Source organism: Phoxinus phoxinus (assembly GCF_949152265.1).
Source record: "Phoxinus phoxinus genome assembly, chromosome: 14".
Classification (NCBI taxonomy): domain Eukaryota; kingdom Metazoa; phylum Chordata; class Actinopteri; order Cypriniformes; family Leuciscidae; genus Phoxinus; species Phoxinus phoxinus.
Window position 1 is genome coordinate 2129391 of NC_136889.1, and position 24439 is coordinate 2153829.

The following is a 24439-nucleotide window of genomic DNA, read 5'->3' on the forward strand; positions in this document are numbered from 1 at the left end:
AAACAATAATATTGCGAAATATTACCGTTTCAATCAGCTATTTTCTACGTGAATATATGTTAAAATGTAATTTATTCCTGTGATCAAAGCTGAATTTTAAGTCTTCAGTGTCACATGATCCTTCAGAAATCAGTATAATATGATGATTTGATGCTCAAGAAACATTTATGATTATTATTAATGTTGAAAACAGTTGCGTTGCTTAATATTTGTGTGGAAACCTTCATACATTTTATTTTTCAGGATTCTTTGATGAATATAAAGTTAAAAAGAACAGCATTTATTTTTAATAATTTTCTTTTGTAACGTTACTTTTCGATCAATTAAATGTTTTATGGATTTTTTTTAAAAATGGTAATGTATTATTAAATTATAAATATTAGTATAAACAAATAGAGAAATCGACCTGTGCTGATGCTATTATATACAATTTCCCTGCTTGTTTTTACAACCGTATATATATGTGTTAAAAACATATGTTCTCACATAATATATTTTTTATCCTATTGATTCATAATCATGCAAGTCACTTGGTTTTTTGCATGTTTACTATATATCTTTGCTAGTTTCCTGTATCTTTCAGCTCTAATAATAAAAATAATTTAACATATTTTGAGATATTATTATTAATATAATATTAAGCATCTTACATTTCAGATAATATTGTGTCTGTTAGTATATAATAAATCATCTTCCCAAAGGTAACCTGTCAGCTATACCAAAGACTATACCAAAGACTCATATTACTTATGAATGGGAGAAAGTGCAATATGGCAGAATAAGTCCCGCCTCCTAATTAAAAGAGCCAATCGCTGAGTGATAGTCATCGCATCACTGCATCTGCTGTCCAGCCTGAAAAATAAGCTTTTTTAACACTATTTGAGCTTAAGAAACAACATTTATGGGACTGGTCATGTCAGATTTTGTTGTTGATTTGAAATATGTTATTTAATTGTGATTTCAGGATTCCCCCATTCAAATAAATAGGACTTGGTCATGAATGAAATAGCCGCTGAGTGAACAGACTTTCCATGAAATGGACTTTGATATACAGTACATTATAAGAAATGTCAGCACTCGTGAACAGTGCAGTGTAAACATGCACAATCTTCATAAATATTATGGTTTTTCACTATTCCTGATTATTTTTGTTAAGCTAGACATTTTGGCTAATGCACAAGGTTTGTATTTTCATCTCTTGACCCCTAAAAATGAATTTTTATGTGTTATTGTGTGCAGCACTGTAGGAAATCATGAATCTGAATGCATCTTCATTCCCATCTGCTCTCATTTATTGCTCACATGTTAACATTTACTGTAACGACTAACATCAGTGAAGCTTATAAAACGAGGGGAAATTCAACTGTGCGTTAGAAACAAAACTGCCCCGAGAGAGTCACTTGACTCATGTTTTGTCTAGACAGCAGTTCACAGACTGAATGCCCGAGGGCAACTTTAGTGCCGTGTTGTCTTCTTAAACACTTCCATGCATGTTTGTGAGATCTTTTTGTTGTTTTTGCAGGAGAAAGTGGTGATTGGGATTGCTTATGACTGCTTGGAGAAGATGGTGTATTGGACAGACATCAGCACACCTGCTATCAGCAAAGCTAATCTACAAGGAGGAGAGCCCGTCCACCTCATTAAATCAGGTAGAGTTCATTTAGACTCGCCCTAATGTCTTCCCAAACCTGAGTGATTATTGGGGAATTTTGATTTCATGGGACACTGGTTAAAATCATCTCAATATAGAGGTTGGTGATATTTCAAAAATGTTTTTTTTTTTTTTTTTTTTTTTTTGCCAGTATCACAATCCACAATCTTTTTCATGTTGGTTTTAAGACTATTTTTTTTATTATTAGTTACTGAGCAGTACACTAGGAAATGTGTTTCTACTTTGTTTTTATTCTGAAATGTGTTTTTATCTCACAATTCTGATATTTATAACTCACAGTGGCAAGTTTATATCCCACAATTCTGAGATTTTTCTTGCAATGGCGAGTTTGTGGCTAGCAAATAAACTCTCAATTGCAAGTTATAAAGTCCAAATTGCAGTATATAAACTTATATACACAGGTGAAACTCGAAAAATTTGAATATCGTGCAAAAGTTCATTTATTGAACTTAAAAGGTGAAACTAATAAATTATATAGACTCAGTCATTACATGCAAAGTGAGATACCTTTATTTGCTATATAATTTGGATGATTATGGCTTACAGCTTATGAAAACCCCAAATTCAAAATTAGGTTATTGCCATAATCATCAAAATGATAACATATAAAGGCTTGAAATATCTCACTTTGCATGTAATGAGTCTATATAATATATTAGTTTCACCTTTTAAGTTGAATTACTGAAATAAATGAACTTTTGCACCATATTTTAATTTTCGAGTTTCGCCCTGTGATATAAAACTGACAAAACTTAGCATAGGTGAAATGTATAATTTCACCTGCCATAAATACAATTTATGTATTAATACAATTCAACCGTATATTAAATCTTATTTTTCCTTTATTATTATTTTTATTTGTTGTTAAAAATAAGAACAAAAATGCACATTACAAAAAAATAGGTCAAATGCAATATAAGGAAGTTACAAATTAAATAAACTTTTGAACATTGTGAAACATTCCATAATGATAAAACAGAATGTTCCCTACATTTTTCTGTTAGCTGGGATTGAACTGCAACTGATAGCATGTGCACTGTTAAGCCTGGTTCAGATTGCGGAAAGCAACGTGTAGTCTGACATGTTTCTTGTCCACGACACGACAAGATTTTAGGAGTCAAAATGGCGTAAAATGACACAGTGACTATCGTAACAGACAAAAAAAATGTGTAATCTGAACCAGGCATTACACAATATGATCCATCTCTCTATAAAGGCAGATCGTGGAGACATTTTAATCATTCCCAATCTAATATGGTCATATCGCACACCACTATCTCAAACTGTCTCTTGTTTCAGATCTGGGCAGTCCTGAGGGTATCGCTATTGACCATGTGGGCAGAAACATGTTCTGGACAGACTCCATGAAGGACAGAATTGAAGTCTCCTCATTAGACGGATCCAACAGACGTGTCTTGATTAACACAGACCTGGTTAACCCGAGAGCCATCCTCACCGACCCCACCAATGGGTGCGTTGCATAAATTGTATTTATAGCAGTATTTATGGCAGGTGAAATTACACATTCACCTATGCTAAGTTTAGTCAGTTTTACATCACAGGCGAAACTCGAAAAATTAGAATATGGTGCAAAAGTTCATTTATTTCAGTAATTCAACTTAAAAGGTGAAACTAATATATTATATAGACTCAAAGTGAGATATTTCAAGCCTTTATTTGTTATAATTTTGATGATTATGATTATACAGCTTATGAAAACCCCAAATTCAAAATTAGAATATTGTGAAAAGGTTTTCATAAGCTGTAAGCCATAATCATCAAAATTATAACAAATAAAGGCTTGAAATATCTCACTTTGAGTCTATATAATATATTAGTTTCACCTTTTAAGTTGAATTACTGAAATAAATGAACTTTTATTCAAATTTTCCAGATTCACCTGTAAGCTTCCATTTGTTAAAATGAGTAAACTACATTAGTTAACATGAACTAACAATGAAAAATACCTCTAAAGCCTGTATTAATCTTAGTTGATGTTAATTTCAAGATTTCCTAATACATTTAAGTTGATTTATATTTTATTTATTATTTTTTACCACCTCGGGTGTGCATTATTTTTCTAATAATTCAACGGCCTGTCGTCAATTATTCCTTACATCATTTAAAGGACCTGAGCTAACATGAATGAACTAACAATCGACAATGATTAATAAATAGTAAAACAAATGTATTGCTCATTGCTAGATAATGTTAGTTAATGCATGAACTAACGGGGCTTTATTGTAAAGTGTCACCGTTTTGTTTATATATTTATTCTTGGCTTTATGAATTTGAGTGATTCCCAAAGTACCAGTAATTTCTGCAGTGGAGTAGTTATTGGGAAGTGTTTCTGTTTCTCCATCAGCTACATCTACTGGGCCGACTGGAACAGGGACTCCCCCAAAATTGAGATGGCTTACATGGACGGCACGAATCGGAGGGTCCTGGTCAAGGATGACTTGAACCTCCCCAACGGTTTGACCTACGACCCCCGGACGTCTCTGCTGTGCTGGGCGGATGCCGGTACGGCTTTTCAGAGTTCCTAGAACTAGTTCCTGTTTTTTTGGCGTGTTCACACCGCAGGAACTAGGAACGATTTTAGTTCGAGCAACTCTTTTGGAGGAACTGATTGACTCCTACTTCAGAGTCGGCCTAAACTTGACCAGCACTATAGGAACTATCCGGGACGTAACGCCTGGTTCAGATTACACGATTCAACAAATTTTTCTGTGATATGACAAACTCAGAACACATACTTAATTTTGACATTACAGGGACTTTAAACTTCAAAACTATACACAATACATAGTCACTATCTGTTACGCCCTTACTAGGGAGCAACAATGAAGGAGGAGGAAGCGATTTTCGGCGGTTACAATACTCTCTTTATTGGCACATTTCTCACAACAAAGTCTATCTCCAAACTCTACAATTACGCCGCAACGCAGATCAACACGTCGGTCCTGGCCAGGGATCGGTGTGACAAGAAGGAACGCTCCCAGAGGACGCCAAACAGGAAGCTTTTATTGATAGGCACACCTGTGCACCGGTGCACTCAATCCACCTGATTACCGCTCAGCTCCGCAGCGCGCCTGTAGGGGGAAAAGCACAAACACGCGCATACACACACACACACACACACACACACACACACACACACACACGCGCGGCAGAAAGGACAATACAAAGTACAGCCGTGACACACCCCCCCTTAAGAAAAGGAAACCAATAAGTTTCCGTCCACAAAACTTAAGCACTGATAACCGCACTAACAAACAATTTTAGTATAGGCCTATACACATTACCAACAAATTTATTTAACGTACTAAAAAGAACAAACCCTGTTCATCTTTAATCCACGGCAACACCTTACCACACTGTTCTACAATGGTGCCCTAGACAGCGCGTCGGCCACTACATTTTCCGAGCCCTTCACATGCCTAACATCTAAATGAAAGGGCTGAAGGAATAAGCACCAACGCATCAGCCGTTGATTTGGATTTTTAAGAGAGTGTAAAAAGGTAAGCGGGTTATGGTCACTGTAAACTATTACCGCTGAACTGTTCCCACCTACATACACTTCAAAATGTTGGAGAGCTAAAATCAACGCAAGCGCCTCCTTTTCAATCGTGGAGTAGTTCCTCTGATGACTATTGAACTTCCGCGAAAAAAAACAAACCGGCCGCTCAATACCCGCATCATCCTCTTGAATTAACACTGCCCCTGCTCCCTCTTTACTGGCATCTACCTGAATTTTAAATGTTTTTTCCAGCTGAGGTGCCATAAGGACAGGTGTCGTAGTTAGCAACGTTTTCACTGCCTCAAAGGCTCTCTGACAAGACTCAGACCAAACAAACAAGGCTTTAGCTTTCAGTAGGTCTGTTAAAGGGGCAACGACCGTAGAGAAGTTCCTACAAAAACAGCGGTAGAAACCCACCAGACCCAGAAAGCTCATTAACTCCTTCTTCGTAACAGGAACAGGATATTCGTCTATCGCTCTCACCTTCTCCCTCACTGGACGCACCCGTCCTTGCCCCACTACCTTACCCAGATACGTCACTGTCGCTCCTGCAAACTCGCACTTAGCCAGATTCAATGTAAGATTTGCTTGAGAGAGACGGACCAAAAGCAAGCGTAAACGGTTAAGGTGTTCGGACCATGTATCACTTACCACGACCGTGTCATCCAAATAGACCGTCACGCCTTTTAGTCCCGCGATAACCCGGTTCATCATTCTTTGAAACGTCGCTGGTGCGTTTCGAAGACCGAAACTCATAACCCGGTAAGAAAATAATCCATTTGGTGTTATAAACAATGAAACCTTGCGCGCGCGCTCTGTCAGCGGAATCTGCCAATAGCCTTTCAGCAAATCTAATTTTGTCACAAATTTTGCGGCACCGACCTGATCGACACAGTCCTCCATTCTTGGCAGAGGAAAGGAGTCTGGTCTTGTAACAGAATTTAGCTTCCTATAATCTGTACAAAAACGGAATGTACCATCAGATTTTTTAACTAATAAACACGGCGAGGACCAGCTGGAAAATGAGGGCTCTGCTAACCGGTTATCAAGTAAATACTGGACTTCCTTCTCCAAAACCTCTCGTTTATTCAGCGGAACCCTGTAAAAACGCTGACGAACAGGAGCAGCGTCGCCTACCTCAATATCATGTTCCAACACTGTTGTTTGGGTTGGAACATCCGAAAACAACTCCGGGAATTCAGCAAGCAAACAAATCAATTCCTGACTTTGCGACGCCTCCAAATGTTTAAGACTAGATGATAAATTTTTCAAAGTAGCAGAATTATTTAAACGACCCAGTAACACACTGTCATCAGGAGATTCCAAGTCGTCCATAGGCATGCTCGTCATGACCGGTGTTACACACGACTGGGGGGAGCTGTCCACCAGCACCACAGGGGCTACTTCCATTGAGACCGGTCGGTTTCGCTGATAATAAGGCTTAAGGAGATTTACATGACACACCTGGGACCTCTTTTTTCGGTCTGGCGTCAGAAGTGTATAATTATCCATGGCCCCGCAATGTATTACCTCATACGGCCCAGTATATTTAGCTTGGAACGGGGAATCTACTACAGGCAGAAGAGCAATGACCTGATCCCAACGCTAAACTTCCGATGTTCAGTGTAACGGTCAAACAACTTTTTCATTTTCCCCTGAGTTTTACTTAAACATTTCCCAGCTAACTCCCCAGCCAATGAGAGCCGACGACGGAAACCCAGTACATACTCGGACAATTTTGCAGGCGGTTCTGAGTCAACCCATTGATCACGCAAGACAGCCAATAACCCCCGGACTTTGTGCGCAAAAACCAGTTCGTTGGGGCTAAAACCAATACTCTGCTGCGTGACCTCTCTGGCTGCTAGCATCAACCACGGCAGACCTTCTTCCCAGTCCCGCTGCATCTCCAAGCAGTAGGCTCTCAATAATGATTTTAACGTAGCATGGAAACGTTCAAGTGCCCCTTGACTCTGGGGGTGATACGCTGTTGACAGATTGTGTTTAATACCCAACTCGCAAAGCACTTCCGCAAATAATTTCGACGTAAAATTACTTCCCTGGTCCGATTGAATGATTTTCGGTAACCCAAAAATAGACACGAACTGAGTCATCGCTTTCACAATAGACTTCGTATTAATCGAGCGCAATGGGTACGCAGCTGGATAACGCGTAACTTGACACATCACTGTCAACAGGAACTCACTTCCACCTTTCGAGCGAGGAAGAGGGCCAACGCAATCAATGATAAGGTGTTCGAACGGTTGACATACAGCCGGAATTGGACGCAGAGGAGCTGGTTTTAATGACTGGTTCGGTTTACCGGTAAGCTGACATGTATGACAGGTCTTAATAAAACTGGCAACGTCCTTTTTAATACGGGGCCAGTAGAAGTAACGAAGAATTCTGTCATACGTTTTCTGAACACCTGCATGACCGGCGAGTTGGTCGTGTGCTAATTTCAACACTAACGAGCGAAACTTTACTGGTATTACGACCTGAATAACAGAATCTCCCATACCATCAACAGCATGCGGGGACCACTTTCTCAGTAAAACACTTTGTTCAATAAAATAGCCTTGAGCTCTGTCACGAATTTCACTGCTGTCAACAACCTGTTCAAATTGTGGTTTTAATGTTCCATCATTCTGCTGCTCAGTTGACAAATCCTCCCGAGAAACCACAATGGGATAATCGCTCAAAACGAAAGACGATTCAGTTTCACTTACTTTCTCATCAACCCTAGGCTGAGCAGCAGAACGAGTAACTGCACACGCAACGAACACTTTCGGATACTGTTGCGCACTCTCATCCAAACCATCAGTACAGGACGGTGCATCAGTCACAACCAGAGAGGGCGATTCATTAACCCAAACGCGTCCACCTGCTAAGTTATTTCCCAGGATCAGTGAGACGCCGTCAACAGGTAAAATAGGACGTATACCAAGATCCACCACCCCATGCACTAGATCACAGGTCAGATTAACTTTATGCAGGGGTACGGATAATGTATTAAGCCCAATTCCGCGAATCAAAAGCGAGCTACCAGTGTGCGACTCAGTTGAGAAGGGCAACACGGACTCCAAAATAAACGACTCAGATGACCCTGTGTCCCGAAGAATTTTCACTGCCACTTTGTCAACACCACCTGGTAGCGACACAAAACCATTACTAATGAACGGTTTAAATAACTGCTGGTGATTCTCTACATTCTTGGGCACTACCTCCGGCATTCCTTTTAAAAAACCCGTCTGATTTAACACAGGAACCGACGCAGCCAGGACAGCAGGTTTCACAAAATGGGCGTGTCTAACAAACTTTGCACTTGAAGTCTTTGACTTAAGTACTGGACAATTCGACTTCCAATGTCCTTTTCCCAGACAATAGTTACAGCTATCATAGTCACTTGTTTTTTTCACAAAACGCCTGACTGGTCCCATAGGGACAACGGGAAAATTCAGCCGTGTATGAACTTGGCGTTCACTGAACCTTTCGGCCCGGGGTTTATGAATAAGTTCCCAATCATCCACCAGCAGTGCAGCTTCTGAAACAGTTTTAACCTGACGCTCTGCAACATAAGTAGCAATAATCTCAGGAAGTGTATTCCTATATTGTTCAAAGAGAATTAACTCTCTCAATTTATCCATTGTTGAAATATCTGCCGCTGTACACCAACGATCAAACTGCACAGTCAATTCTCTTACGAATTCAACATTTGTTTGATTCAACTTTCGCTGTAACGAACGAAACTGCTGCCGATAGCTCTCTGGAACACGCTCATTAATCTTCAACACTGCCGCCTTAATGGCTTCGTAATTCTGGCTGTCAGCATCCGATAGCGTAGAATAGGCTTGCTGGGCTTTACCTGTTAGAACGCACTGAAGCAACATAGCGCGCTCAACATCACCCCATTTATACGCCACTGCGACTCGCTCAAATAAGAGAAAAAAAATCTCCACCTCAGCCTCATTAAACGGCGGTACCAAACGTAAATTATGAGCCACACTCAGTTTCTTCGAATCAATATCAAAATCTTCCCCCATCGGCTTACCTTCTTCCTGCAGATCTAGTCGACGCCTTTCAAGATCTAAACGTTGTTGCTCTAACTGTTGCCGGCTTTCCTCCAACTGTAGCTCCATTTGTACCTTGTCACATTCCAAGCGACACTTCTCACACTCAGTATCACGCTGTATCAGCAACAACTCTTTCTGCTGCTCAAATGAAAGAGTGCTTAAAGCAGACAACGGAAGGGTTGGAATAGGCGCACCTAAGGCAGGCAACGCGGCTGAATCAGGCAATTTAGATTTTCCTTTCAAAATTTTCAGATCACATAGCGCAGTTTCAAGGACTAGCTTAATTCCGTCTTTTGACCTTTTATCATTATACGTTAGCTCGATTTTATAATGCGCAGCTAATTCCAACAATTGCTCTTTGGTCATTCCAGCTAACAATTCCTCAGACGGAGTCTGAGCAAATGTTTCAATAACATCGGTCGCCATAATTACCAGTAACCACACGTTCAGCAAATATTAGGCTACTCACAAAAAGTTGTGTTTTCTTTTTCCAATAAGAAATCCGGATTTATTTGAAGAACTAAACCATCCACTTAAATTAGCTTGACCCTAGTCTTCAGTCGACCCAAGACCGGGTATTTACGCACCAAATCCCGCAAGTTTGGGAAAACGACCAATCGCCGAGTCGCCCCCCAAACCTCGGATGTGCCCCCGAGACAACTGCTCTAAGTCCCGAGTCAACCAAAAATAACAAACAAAAAATAAAAAAAATCTACGTGTCCAAAGACACGTACTAATCCTACCCGGAAGGTTTGTTCTTCAAATACTCTCAACACATTAATATTACCGAGCCTATACTAATGGAGCGTTCCCACTATACCAATTTACAAATAAGCGGAAAATATACAAACGTACTCCATTCCACTTATCCTCCTTCAACGATTTTTTTTTTCTTTTTTCTTTTTTTTTTTCTAAATCATTTGCGCGAATTCAAAGACAAATCTAGTTCGACGAGCCCCCAATTGTTACGCCCTTACTAGGGAGCAACAATGAAGGAGGAGGAAGCGATTTTCGGCGGTTACAATACTCTCTTTATTGGCACATTTCTCACAACAAAGTCTATCTCCAAACTCTACAATTACGCCGCAACGCAGATCAACACGTCGGTCCTGGCCAGGGATCGGTGTGACAAGAAGGAACGCTCCCAGAGGACGCCAAACAGGAAGCTTTTATTGATAGGCACACCTGTGCACCGGTGCACTCAATCCACCTGATTACCGCTCAGCTCCGCAGCGCGCCTGTAGGGGGAAAAGCACAAACACGCGCATACACACACACACACACACACACACACACACACACGCGCGGCAGAAAGGACAATACAAAGTACAGCCGTGACACTATCCACGATACATATTGTTACATTTTTGTATTGCGATATATTGTGACACGATATATTATTACACACCCCTAAAAAAATGCGTTGCTTGGTTGAAACGTTTGCGTTGACGGTGATGTTTGGTGTTTCTGATGCAGGTACACATAAAGTGGAGTGCATGAATCCGCAGCAGGGCGGTCGGACGCAGCTTATGGAGGGAATCCAGTATCCCTTCGGATTGACTACTGATGGAAAGAACCTCTACTACACTGACTGGATGAGGTGAACCTTCCCTTTAACAGCTTTATGCTTTAGTCAGAAGCTAAAGTCCCTCTGTAGTCAATCATTTTATCCCTTAAAACTCACGTTTAATCACCAAAATTACAATTTAAATGTTGTTTCCTCGAAAAATTCATCATGCCTTACAATAGCTTGAATGTAACGCCTCATTTAGTATACGTGGTTCTATGAATATGCAAATGAGCCCCGCCTCCACTCACTCAGCTCAGAGCAGTGGCGGACTGGCACCAAAAAGAGGCCCTGGCAATTTTAGCAGAGAGGCCACATTTGTCTTCTCTGTCATTGCTGGGCACAGGCTTTTTAGCAAATAACTCCACAATATTGGCGCTTTTCCCACTTTCAGCCAATAAAGCCTTACGCTTCTTCTCTCTCTTTTTTTCTGCTCCACCCTTTTCTACTCGCCGTTTTCTCATTCCTCGATCCATTTTCTTTCACTCCGTGTTGTTGATATGCTCTCATTACCCATCATTCACTTGTCATTATCTATCATCTCATCAGGTCAATGATCACGAGAAATTCCTTCGCGAATTTCATGAAGTTGAGATCGCGAGAAATTCAAAATACCTTATAAATAGAGAGATTACATACATTTAGGCTATTTGTCCTCCACAGGAAAAATTGAAATAAAAAGTCATTATTATTATTTAGCTCATAGGGCTATTATTTTCCAGAGATAGGCCGTGGTGTTTGTTTGTTTGCTTTTTTCCTTGTTTTTTTGTGGCCGCCTGCAGCTCCGCTTAATTTATTATTATTTTATTCATATTTACATTTACATTTATGCATTTGGCAGACGCTTTTATCCAAAGCGACTTACATTGCATTCAAGCAAGGTACACATTTTTACATTTTGTCAGTTCATATATTATACTTTATTTATTTATTTAGCCTTTTTATATGGTTGTGATGAGCGCCGAGCGAGCCGCTGGCTGTGCTGCCGGTTGCGGGCGGCCAATCCGCCAAAAGGCGGCCGCATCCAATGGCCAGTCCGTCACTGGCTCAGAGATTCACTGGTTGACGATCACACGTTGATCTGATTGGTTACAAGGTAGTTTGTGACGTCAGAAACACCAGCGATTTCAAACCGTGTTTTTAAAACACATGAGTTGTCTTAAAGCATATTAAAAACACCTTATAGACTTATAAACAACACTAAAAGCTTAAGTTTCACCATAGGAGGAATTAAACTGAAATCAAGTGAAAGGTTGGTTAGATTTTTTTTTTTTTTTTGCAAGAAGTCTGATCTGCTGACCAAGACTCAAACACACAGTATAAACAGTGATGTTGTGAAATATTTTCTCAATTTAAAGGTGAAGTATGTAAGATTCTTTGCTGAAATACATTCTCTTAACCCAGTTTATTGTTCATTGACTACTATCAGTATCCCATTCATAGGGTTTTCTCACCCAAAAGTGTAAATATTGAGCCTCAAAACATTGAGAGCGTTCTGCTCAGATCTGTCAATCTCTTTCCAGCTCAACCAATAGCAAGAGTTTGGGGCGTGGCTAATTATTTTTTATTTTTATATAATATTAAAATATTAATTTCTTAACCCCTTAACCCCTTTTTATTTTTATATAATATTAAAATATTAATTTCTCACCCCCTTTTTTTTAATAGACATGAAAATGCACATTACGAACTTAAATGGTTGTAATTCAAGAATGCTTTGGAATATAGATGTAAGATTGGTCTTGTTTTAAAGAATACATTTAGCAGATTTTTGTAGAAGTGAAATAAATTAAGTTAAACAGAAAAAAAGTTATAGAAGTTTGAGTTTATGAAAATGTACAATGTTAAAAATTAAATTATTCATATTTTATATAAAATATATATTTTCAAAACCTGGTGGACTCTAAAAATGCAAAAAAATCAAAGCCAAAAATCTGAACAAGTTGTGTTTCAAATGTTAGGTTGATATCTCAGAAAATAAGCTTTCAGTGAGATTTAGTTTGGGCGCAGTACCACACTTCTCCACTAGTGGACATTACTGCCCATATAAGGGTGCCCCCATTTCCATATGTTGTTTGAGTCTGAACCATTATTTTTACAATTTTCATACAATTTATGAAGTAGACATCCTATTCAGAAGTAGTGTTGGAAGTTTGGCAGATTTAGAAATTAACTCAACCTCTAAGAAACACAAAAGATCACGTATGTGCATTATAGCTCGCGGCCACATCACAAATGCTGAATCTGTTATTATTTTCTTTATATTTAAAACATTTTCAGACCTTTTTTTTGGATGCTATCTTTTGAACTCTTGGCATGAAAACAAACTGAGGTTTCTACCATTCTTTCATGATTTTTCATGTTCATCACTATTTCAAAATAAAGGTCTGAACACGCTTTAGGAGTATGAACATATTCTTGTTGCAAATTGATAAATTACGGCTCCTCTGTAATTTATTTTGAAAACCAGTCACCAAATATGTAAACTAGAGATTGTAAGCTTTCAAATGATATATAGTTTGTCAAGATTGGTATAGGATATTACTGTTTTAAATATGTAATGGCAATGCCAATATAAGGGGTTAAAAGCAACTCACCGACTCCAAACATTTGAATGGAAGTGTATTATGAGAGAATAATGTGCAGAAAGTCATCAGATTTGGTCTGGGCTTGATGGTGTTGTTTGTTCATGGTTCAGAAAGCAAGGTCAAGGTTCAGTCCACTAAACCTGTGAGCTCAACAGCTCTCTGTTCCTCTGAGTCCTTGATGTGTCTGTTCGCGAGCACAGATTCCCTCCGCAGCAGATCGGGCGCTTTAACCCCGAGTGTGTTTGCTATGCTGAGGTCGGGTCACGAGGCCTGGTCAAGGCTAGCTGCAGCTGTGTGCGATTTCACGGCCCGTCCAGTCGCCTCTCTCTGATCTTCCTCTCTGTTAGTGGACAGTCATGATGGAGCTTATTATAGCAAACTCGCCAGCATACAAAAAAACATCAAATCTTAAAATATTAATTACAACTAAAGTCTATTTTAGGTTTGGGGGAAACTTTTGATGTATTAAAAAAAATTTTTTTCATGCACTTACTTTACGGTGCAATCCTCAATAATTAGATCAAATTGAAGTTAAAATAAAGGAATATTTCCATAGATTAATAACTGGTTTGATCATCGTACATGAGTCCATGATTGGATGGCACTACACTGTAGACAATTGTGGTAATATACTGCACTACAGCAGTGAGAATTTGGGAGGAAAATGTCTTTATCACAGTTAAAATGTTGTCACGTCTGCTCCAATTAGTAGATTTTGGTATTAATGGAAAGATGAGACCATAAGCTTTCAAATAATATCTTAGACAAAGTCATACCTTGAATGGTTGTAAAGATATACTGTACACATTTGAATTATGGTCGTCTGTCCTCTTTTTCCAATTAAAAACCTGAAAAAATTGCTTTTAAAGTTTTATGCCCATTTTTTGTTGATATCTTTCAAAATCCATTGCATTTGAAGGGATAAACTATTTATTTTACAGCTTAATTTGAGCAAAGACATTAATATATAACATGACATCTCTCAAATAATAATATTTCATCTTTCTGAGGAGATCTTGAGCTTGTTTACACCGAGCGCTGAGTCTGACAGAAGGATGGCTGGACCAATCGCGTGCCGGTCAGTCGAAACGGGGCTTCCCATTGACAAATGATCAGCGTTTGCGTTCATTTCTAAGCTTTTTGATTGGTTCTATACAACGTGTAACACCATATTTGGAGAGCAGAGATAGTGACGCTTCAGGGGATCCTGAACATTTGTAAATTTAATAGTCATTTAAATACCTTTACTCAATTATCTGGACTACGAAACTTTGGGAGATTATTTTTGAATGTCTGTTCTTTGAAATTAGCACACAAAAAAAAACTATTATTTCATTGTTTTTCCACATAATTGGTCCATATCTTAAAATGAAATGTTGCGACTTCCGACTTATTTCGCCAGAGCGGGTCACATTTAGTTGAACTTAAAGTCCCCCTGTGGTGAAAATCCAGCTTTTAATGTTGTTTATGTGTCTATGTGGTGTTTTTAATCTGCTTTAAGAGACAAACCATGTGTAAGTTCATAAGTGGACAGCATTGCTGAGTATTTTCTGCTTAAAACTGCAGTGAACCAAAGACAGTCTCAAAAACACGGTTTGAAATCGCTGGTGTTTCTGACGTCACACACTACCTTGTAACCAATCAGATCAACGTGTGATCGTCAACCAGTGGATCTCTGAGTGAGTGAGTGAGTGAGTGGAGGCGGGGCTAATTTGCATATTCATAGAACTGCACATACTAAATGAGGCAAGGGTGTCGAGTTACATTCAAGATATTTAAGGCATTAAGAGTTTTTTTTATGAAAAAACGTTTAAATATGTCACTTTAACAATAAATGTCAATACTTAATAAGACTAACGAGCAGCACACAACTCAAGTTACTGTCAGAGGGGTAATCGGACTGATTTAATTTGATTTTTTTATGTTATTTCGTTTATTTTTGCATTATATTACCACAATTGCCTGCAGTGTAGTGCCATCCAATCATGGACTCATTTACAACGATCAAACCAGTTCTTTTTGAATAATCGTCTATGGAAATATTTCTTTATTGTAACAACTTCAATTTGATCTAATTATTGAGGATTGCACCGTAAAGTGCATGAGACATTATACATTTAAAAAAGTTTCCCCCAAACCTAAAATAAACTTTTTTTGTATTGTATCTTTCAAAAAATAAGTTGATCAGACAAATATTGTGCATACAGATACTTACGGCTTACGCGCTCCCCTTTAAATCTCAAAATATGCCTTAGAAAATTATGCAAATCAGTCTTAATAGTTTCTAATGCAAAATGCAATCCTCAGTTTTTCTTCTTTTGATTTTGATTTTATTTCCATGTATGTTAGCAGAGTACAGTCAAAATTATGAAATATTATTACAATTTAAAATAGCTTTTATCTACGTGAATATATAGTAGGCTAAAGTGTAATTTATTCCTTTGATCAAAGCTGAATTTTCAGCATCATTACTCCAGTCTTCAGTGTCACATGATCCTTCAGAAATCAGGATAATATGATGATCTGATGCTCAAGAAACATTTATGATTATTATATTATCCACGTTGAAAGCAGTTGTGCTGTTTCAGAAACATATGATATACTACCATTCAAAAGTTTGGGGAAAGTAAAATACTCTTCATTATTTATATATACTGTACATTCATATATGTATCATACGAATAAAGAGGTGTGTGTGTGTGTGTGTGTGTGTGTGTTGGATCAGGGGTGCTGTAGTCGTGGTGGATCGCTACTCCAGAAGAGAGGTCGATGAGTTCCAGCCCCAGAAACGGACACGTCTGTACGGGATCACCACGGCACACGCCAGCTGCCCCTCTGGTACGATTCCTCTTCCTCATGGGTTTCACTTCTTAAAGGTTGTGTAGGTAAGAATTGTCTAAAGAACTTTTTTTCAAATTGGCTTAAACTGTCTTTATATACCAATACATAATTAAAATGTAAGTACTTTGAAAAAGAGAGTATAAAAATTGAGTGACTCTAGTGTATTTAATCTTCAAAAAACAGCTCATTAATTCCTACCGGGACGAAACAAGTGATTGGCTTGCGCGACTGTCACTCTCCGTCGCCATGACTACCGCCGCTATTACTGGCTCCGCCCACATGCGTGCAGTCGCGCACCCGTTTTTAGGTGGGAGTGAATGGAATTAATGAGCTGTGTTTATTGAAGATTAAATACACTAGAGTCACTCAGTTTTTATACTCTCTATTTCAGAGTACTTGCATTTTAATGATGTATTGGTATATAAAGACAGTTTAAACTAATTTGAATAAAAGTTTTTTTAGACAATTCTGACCTACCCTACCTTTAAGAACCATAAATTTAGAAACAATTTTAACATAACAATTTTTAGAAATCAAGTCACCCTAATTTCTATAGCGCTTTAATGCGAATTGTTTCAAAGCAGCTTTACTATGGAGCTTATATTATGACAAAATGATTTGAATTTGAATTGTGTAAATCTGAATTATTTGCAAGTGTAATCTAACAAAATTGAATTTTAGGTGGTAGTTTAAATAGTTCTGAATTTGAATTTTTTTTAAACGAATATTGAACATTTGAAATTTAACAAATTGAAATGTTTTTATGGCTGAATTTTATAGACATGTATTTTCAAACAGTAATATTCAGTTTAAAAAAATTCAGATTCAAGTTTTCAAGATGAAGAAATTCAGAACTTCAAATTCAGTTTTCTAAAATTCAATGTCAAAAATTCAAGTTCAAAAATTCAGATCTGACAGAAAGTAGGTCACAGGTCATCCACAGGGAAGAGTAGATGATCTCAGAAAAGTCGAACAGAGCATTTTGGCCAATTGGGGACTGCGGAAGTTTTCCAGCGCGAACGTGGTGGTGGTTCAAGAGGTTGCCACTCTCTGACTCTTGTCATGAATCGCCCGGAGGTCGATTACATGTACGACGCAGTCTAGACCGGACGCGAACGGTGCGACGCGACCCGTGAAATCCCCAACAGCACACGGATTCCCCATCCTATTTCTGATCTAGTCCCAGCTCTTTGCAACAGTCGCTTCAAGCTGTGTTGCGTCGCGCCGCTCGCGTCCTGTCTGTGTAACTGAGGTCTAGACAAGGTGGCGTTCTAATCAATTTTACACAAAATGTAGGCTACTTTAAAACAAACACCAGAGACCGCTTAGACAAATGTCCCACGTGCTGAGAACGCTAACCTAACATATAAACACAAAATCATTCATGTTTAAGAATCACTTACCTCCGGGCGATTCATGAGTGGACATTCTAAAACGCTTACGTGAAAAACGCTTAACGTGGCTTACTGTACGAACAGTGATATAGGACCATACACATCATATTAATAAACCATACTATGTATAAAAAATCAGATGAGCCCAGAATATGAACGCAACGCGTTTCATTACGCGTTGAGCAAATTCCTTAATAGAAAACCGATATGAAAACGCTTAACGTGGCTTACTGTACGAAGACAGTGATATTAAAGGACCAAACTCAGTACAAATCATATTAATAAACCACTTTGTATAAAAAAATCAGATGAGCCCAGAATATGAACGCAACGCGTTTAATTAAGCATGTTCTAATCATAGAAAACCGTTATAAAACGCTTAACGTGGCTTAATAAACCTTAAATGGCCCTTAATAAACCATAGGCCTACTATGTATAAAAAAATCAGGTTTAAGGTTTATTAAGCCACGTTAAGTGTTTTCTTATAACGGTTTTCTATGGTAAGAACATGCTTAACGCGTAATTAAACGCATTGCGTTCATATTCTGGGCTCATCTGATTTTTTATACATGGTTTATTATTATGATGCGTAGGCTACTGAGTTTGGTCCTTGTCTTTTTACAGTGAGCCATGTTAAGCGTTTTTCACGTAAGCGTTTTAGAATGTCCCTCAGAGAGTGGCAACTGGCCAAAATGCTCTGTTCGACTTTTCTGAGATCATCTACTCTTCCCTGTGGATGACCTGTGACCTACTTTCTGTCAGATCTGAATTTTTGAACTTGAATTTTTGACATTGAATTTTAGAAAACTGAATTTGAAGTTCTGAATTTCTTCATCTTGAAAACTTGAATCTGAATTTTTTTAAACTGAATATTACTGTTTGAAAATACATGTCTATAAAATTCAGCCATAAAAACATTTCAATTTGTTAAATTTCAAATGTTCAATATTCGTTTAAAAAAATTCAAATTCAGAACTATTTAAACTACCACCTAAAATTCAATTTTGTTAGATTACACCTGCAAATAATTCAGATTTACACAATTCAAATTCAAATCATTTTGTCATAATATAAGCTCCATACTTTACAGTGATAACAGAAACACAATCGGAGTTATATTAAAAAATATCCTGGCTCTTCCCAGCTTTATAATGGCAGTGAATTGCAACCAACAGATTGAAGCTCAAAAACGTGCATTCATCCGTCATAAACGAACATCACGCGGCTCCGGGGGTTAATAAAGCCCTTCTGTAGCAAAGCTATGAGTTTGTGTAAGAAAAATATTCATATTTAACCCGTTAAGTAAAGTAACATTCTAGCTTCCAGCCATACACAATCTACTAATTCGCAATTTACGCAACTTGTGACGTTCGGATGTATGATTGGTCAGATCACCTGTCAATCAAACTCCCTGCGAAGGGTCAATTCACTGCCATTATAAAGCTTGGAAGAGCCAGGATATTTTTTAATATAACTCAGATTGTATTCGCCTGATAAAAGAAAGTCATATACACCTAGGATGACTTGAGTTTTGATTAGAAAGTGACCGAGTCCTGTAATGCAGCTGACGTGAGATGGTCAATGTTCCCCATCAGGTCAGAACTACTGCTCGACCAATAACGGCGGCTGCACACACTTGTGTCTGGCGACCCCTGCTGGCCGATCATGCAGATGTCCCGACAACGCTGTCGGACTGGGGTGTGTGGAGCGGGACGGCACGAACTGAAGAAGATTCAGTCACATGACCCTTCGTGTGAAGCTCCGTCCTTCATGATCCACTGAAACACACACACTCTCTATTAAAGATTTTGAAATGCAACCTTGCCTTAAATACGCTCATGGTGCTTTAAAGAGCAGATACATGCATTGTGAATATCTCTTAACAACTAACATTATCACCCCGATACTGAGAGTATCCTTGCTAAATAAAAATAATGACACAATTGTGACATAACCTGACATAAATAAATGTTTACACATACAACTGTTCAATAAAATCATATTTTGTTTATTTAGCCTTGTCATATTTTTATATGTTGTTCAAGTGCTTGTTTACTAATTAAAACGCTCATGCTGACTGTGATAATGAGTCTACACAGGTCAATAAAGCACGTGTGCACAGGAATGACCAGCAGAGGGCAACAGCAGACTGAAAATCACACGGAAATATTGAAAAACATTAATAATCTGGTTATTCTTTTCTTATCTCTTGACTGTTCAGATCAATAATTACATCGTAGCATTCTATTATTATTATTTTACGTTTAACAATTATGTTATTAAGTGTTGTCGCCACTGAAAAAAAAACATGAATTTCATCTGATTTATGATAACTGGAAATGTAATATGTAAAACGTAATATTGTAATATGTAAAAACTCAGTAAATGAGTAGAAGTGATTAAATATATTGGATTTGGACACCATTTTTTTTAAAGAAACAAGCATTGTGTTCTCAAACTCCCTTTCTGTCATAATAATGGAATTAATTATGAAAAGTCTGAAAAATAAACATTTTGAGATAAAAAATAATAATAGTGATGCATTTAAGTTTATGCAAATTAGTGCTGTCAAATCATTGATTAATCACATCTCACATAAAAGTTTGTGTTTATATATGGGTAATGTACAGTATGTATATAATGGGTATACGTGTGTGTGTGTTTGTTTATATAATGTGTGTGTATATATATATATACACACACAAATATAAACAAACTTTTATATTAGATGCGATTAATCACAATTGATTTGATGGCACTAATACAAACATTTTCCATTATATGATTAAATACATGCACATACAATTCATAATATTAGATATTTATGTTATGAATAGTTAAAGTGTTTCATAGCTAGTATTAGGGAAAGTTGAGATAATTATTACATAGCTAAAAGTAGAAAAAGACCTTATATATATATTTAGATGATGAAAAAATAATCAGAAATACAACAACTGGGTACAGAATTACAATAATAAAATATGAATATGATCGATGTGCTGTTGAATATTAGATTTGATAGATCAGGATGATATATGAGTAAATGTACGTGAAAATGTCTTACTGGAACACTTAAATAATTTATGAATCTGTACAAAAGAATGGTGACATCATGGAACAGTGGCTCAAATCTGATCAGAGATCAGGCTCAAAATACGTCTGAATAATTTACTGCTTCTGGCTTTTAAAACACTCACGCAAACATCCTCTTATTTCCATAATAAAGAGGAAAATAATGTGACTGGGTCCCAGATCCAATGCGCAATTGCGTCATCGCGTCAGCCCCGCCCACAACGCGAACAAGAGACGCACGCGCGTAAGCCCCGCCCCTACAGGGGGGACACGATTGGCGTCATCAGAATGACTGGCGAGAGGGAGCGTCCTCAGAGGCCGCAGATTTGATTGACAGGAAGTTAGCGTCTACTCAACCAATGGCCACTTAGGATTCTGTTTTGTGGGCGTTATTTCCTGTACTGTTTTGCATGTCATTTTTTTGTCTTCTAAATTGCTTGTGTATATGTTAGAAGGAAGACCGGAGACGAGGTATGTAAATTGTAATTGTATTTAACACGTCTTACACGTTACGTTCAGATTAATAATATGGCTAACAGTGATTAAAATGGCTGGTTGGAATTGTGCAACCTCATAATAGAAAGAAGTAAATCAATGAGTGTTAGCCTAAGCTGTGCTGCGGGATATTCTGCGTCTGCTGTTGCGTGAAATGATCCAGATACACGCAAACACGAGTTCCTGTTTGCAGATACGAACCAAACAATCTTTATTTGTTCTGGTTAATGTATTTTTTACTGGTTAATTCACGCTAATGTTGACACCGAAGCTAATATAAGTGCCAACTTGTGTTCAACAGAAGCAGTGTACTCTAACATCACTGCTTCGTTTGTCTGCTCGCACTGTAACTTGACAGCAACTTGTCAACTAGATGTAATAACCTGACAGGAATAACGTACTTTTTACGTCATTGAATGCGAACTGTAATTTGCTGCTGAATGGTGCAGTGCAGAGCTCAATTCGCGCCAGTCGTACATTTAAAAGTTCTATTTCATCTCTGTAGGTAGTAACGGATTTAACGGACTTTGCATCTCTTGATCTGGATGGAACCCTAATGAAATGATACGTCGTTCCCGCGCATGCAGTTCAAATTTACCCGCGGGATTTTAGAGCTTCTGTTCTGTCGCTGCTGTGGATGAACCGGAGCCGGTGGCGCTCACCTGGACATGGCCAGCTCACACCTGGCTGATCTGTCCCAGGCCTGGGACAACTACATGGACTGCCGTGCACAGGGCGCAGATCTGCAGGTGAGCGCTAGTAGACGACAAACGTTGTTTGTGGGGCTTGTAAAAGACTTGCTTGATACAGCATTGAAGTCTGAAAGCTATGCAGTTTAAACAGACATAAGTTTTAAAGCTTTGTGGTTGCTAGGCTGTATTAGACTTGGATTTTTTTTAATATCTTGAATTATTGTTTTTAGAAAACAACCATATCTTTAAAAGAAGCACTGTGACTACTACAGTGTGGTTTAATGCAGGGTTTTCAATATTTTAGATGCCACACAGACCCCCAAATAATATGATTATCACCATCATTCGAGGGACCCCAAACCAAACTTTAAAAGACAGCTAGCCTATATATTTTAATGTATAGGCCTAAAGACCCAATTTATACTATAAAAATGTATTATGAATATGTGTATAATATTACTTGGAAAATATTTAGTTTGTTTTAATTTTCGAAAATGAAAATTCTGTTATTGATTACTCACCCTCATGTAGTTCCAAACCCATAAGACTTCCGTTCATCTGACATCTACGCAACTCCCATTTTGATGCTTCAAAAAGTTCATAAAGAGATCGTAAAACAAATCAATATGTATTGAGTGGTTTAGTCCAAATTTTCTGAGGAGACTGTATCACTTTATATGATCAACAGATTGAATTTAGGCTTTTATTCACATAAACTTTGATCAGTGAACATAAACGGAAGCTCAAACGAACCTGCTTGATGTGCGAGAACAAACCTTTAGCGGAAGCTCAAGCGTGCTGCGTAACGCGAGAATGAACCTCATTGGTTCTTGCTGAAGCTCAAACGCGCTGCGTAACGCGAGAATGAACCTCATTGGTTCTTGCTGAAGCTCAAACGCGCTGCGTAACACGAGAATGAACCTCATTGGTTCTTGCTGAAGCTCAAACGCGCTGCGTAACACGAGAATGAACCTCATTGGTTCTTGCTGAAGCTCAAACGTGCTGCGTAACGCGAGAATGAACCTCATTGGTTCTTGCTGAAGCTCAAACGCGCTGCGTAACACGAGAATGAACCTCATTGGTTCTTGCTGAAGCTCAAACGCGCTGCGTAACACGAGAATGAACCTCATTGGTTCTTGCTGAAGCTCAAACGCGCTGCGTAACACGAGAATGAACCTCATTGGTTCTTGCTGAAGCTCAAACGCGCTGCGTAACACGAGAATGAACCTCATTGGTTCTTGCTGAAGCTCAAACGTGCTGCGTAACACGAGAATGAACCTCATTGGTTCTTGCTGAAGCTCAAACGTGCTGCGTAACATGAGAATGAACCTCATTGGTTCTTGCTGAAGCTCAAACGCGCTGCGTAACACGAGAATGAACCTCATTGGTTCTTGCTGAAGCTCAAACGTGCTGCGTAACACGAGAATGAACCTCATTGGTTCTTGCTGAAGCTCAAACGTGCTGCGTAACACGAGAATGAACCTCATTGGTTCTTGCTGAAGCTCAAACGTGCTGCGTAACATGAGAATGAACCTCATTGGTTCTTGCTGAAGCTCAAACGCGCTGCGTAACACGAGAATGAACCTCATTGGTTCTTGCTGAAGCTCAAACGTGCTGCGTAACACGAGAATGAACCTCATTGGTTCTTGCTGAAGCTCAAACGTGCTGCGTAACATGAGAATGAACCTCATTGGTTCTTGCAGAAGCTCAAACGCGCTGCGTAACACGAGAATGAACCTCATTGGTTCTTGCCGGAGCTCAAACGTGCTGCGTAACATGAGAATGAACCTCATTGGTTCTTGCTGAAGCTCAAACGCGCTGCGTAACACGAGAATGAACCTCATTGGTTCTTGCCGGAGCTCAAACGTGCTGCGTAACATGAGAATGAACCTCATTGGTTCTTGCTGAAGCTCAAACGTGCTGCGTAACACGAGAATGAACCTCATTGGTTCTTGCTGAAGCTCAAACGTGCTGCGTAACGCGAGAATGAACCTCATTGGTTCTTGCTGAAGCTCAAACGTGCTGCGTAACACGAGAGTGAACCTCATTGGTTCTTGCTGAAGCTCAAACGCGCTGCGTAACACGAGAATGAACCTCATTGGTTCTTGCTGAAGCTCAAACGTGCTGCGTAACGCGAGAATGAACCTCATTGGTTCTTGCTGAAGCTCAAACGTGCTGCGTAACACGAGAATGAACCTCATTGGTTCTTGCTGAAGCTCAAACGTGCTGCGTAACACGAGAATGAACCTCATTGGTTCTTGCTGAAGCTCAAACGTGCTGCGTAACACGAGAATGAACCTCATTGGTTCTTGCTGAAGCTCAAACGTGCTGCGTAACGCGAGAATGAACCTCATTGGTTCTTGCTGAAGCTCAAACGCGCTGCGTAACGCGAGAATGAACCTCATTGGTTCTTGCTGAAGCTCAAACGCGCTGCGTAACGCGAGAATGAACCTCATTGGTTCTTGCTGAAGCTCAAACGCGCTGCGTAACACGAGAATGAACCTCATTGGTTCTTGCTGAAGCTCAAA

At 38.8% G+C, this 24439-nt stretch overlaps 2 protein-coding genes across 3 annotated transcripts in view; both read left to right on the forward strand.

Annotated features, from left to right (window-relative positions):
- nid1a (nidogen 1a) overlaps window positions 1-19667 on the forward strand; it is a 73199-nt gene extending 53532 nt beyond the window's left edge. For both annotated transcript variants that reach the window (XM_079636299.1, XM_079636298.1), the window contains exons 15-20: window positions 1523-1649; window positions 2972-3143; window positions 4038-4195; window positions 10739-10862; window positions 16143-16255; window positions 19248-19667. In XM_079636299.1, coding sequence (XP_079492425.1) covers window positions 1523-1649; window positions 2972-3143; window positions 4038-4195; window positions 10739-10862; window positions 16143-16255; window positions 19248-19378 — 825 coding nt within the window. In that variant the 3' untranslated portion in view covers window positions 19379-19667. The remainder of the gene's footprint in view (window positions 1-1522; window positions 1650-2971; window positions 3144-4037; window positions 4196-10738; window positions 10863-16142; window positions 16256-19247) is intronic.
- A 1465-nt stretch (window positions 19668-21132) lies between these two features.
- Window positions 21133-24439, forward strand: part of lyst (lysosomal trafficking regulator) — a 127589-nt gene continuing 124282 nt past the window's right edge. Inside the window, exons 1-2 of the mRNA XM_079636293.1 lie at window positions 21133-21195; window positions 21725-21968. Of these exons, the coding sequence (XP_079492419.1) occupies window positions 21888-21968 (81 nt within the window). The 5' untranslated portion in view covers window positions 21133-21195; window positions 21725-21887. The remainder of the gene's footprint in view (window positions 21196-21724; window positions 21969-24439) is intronic.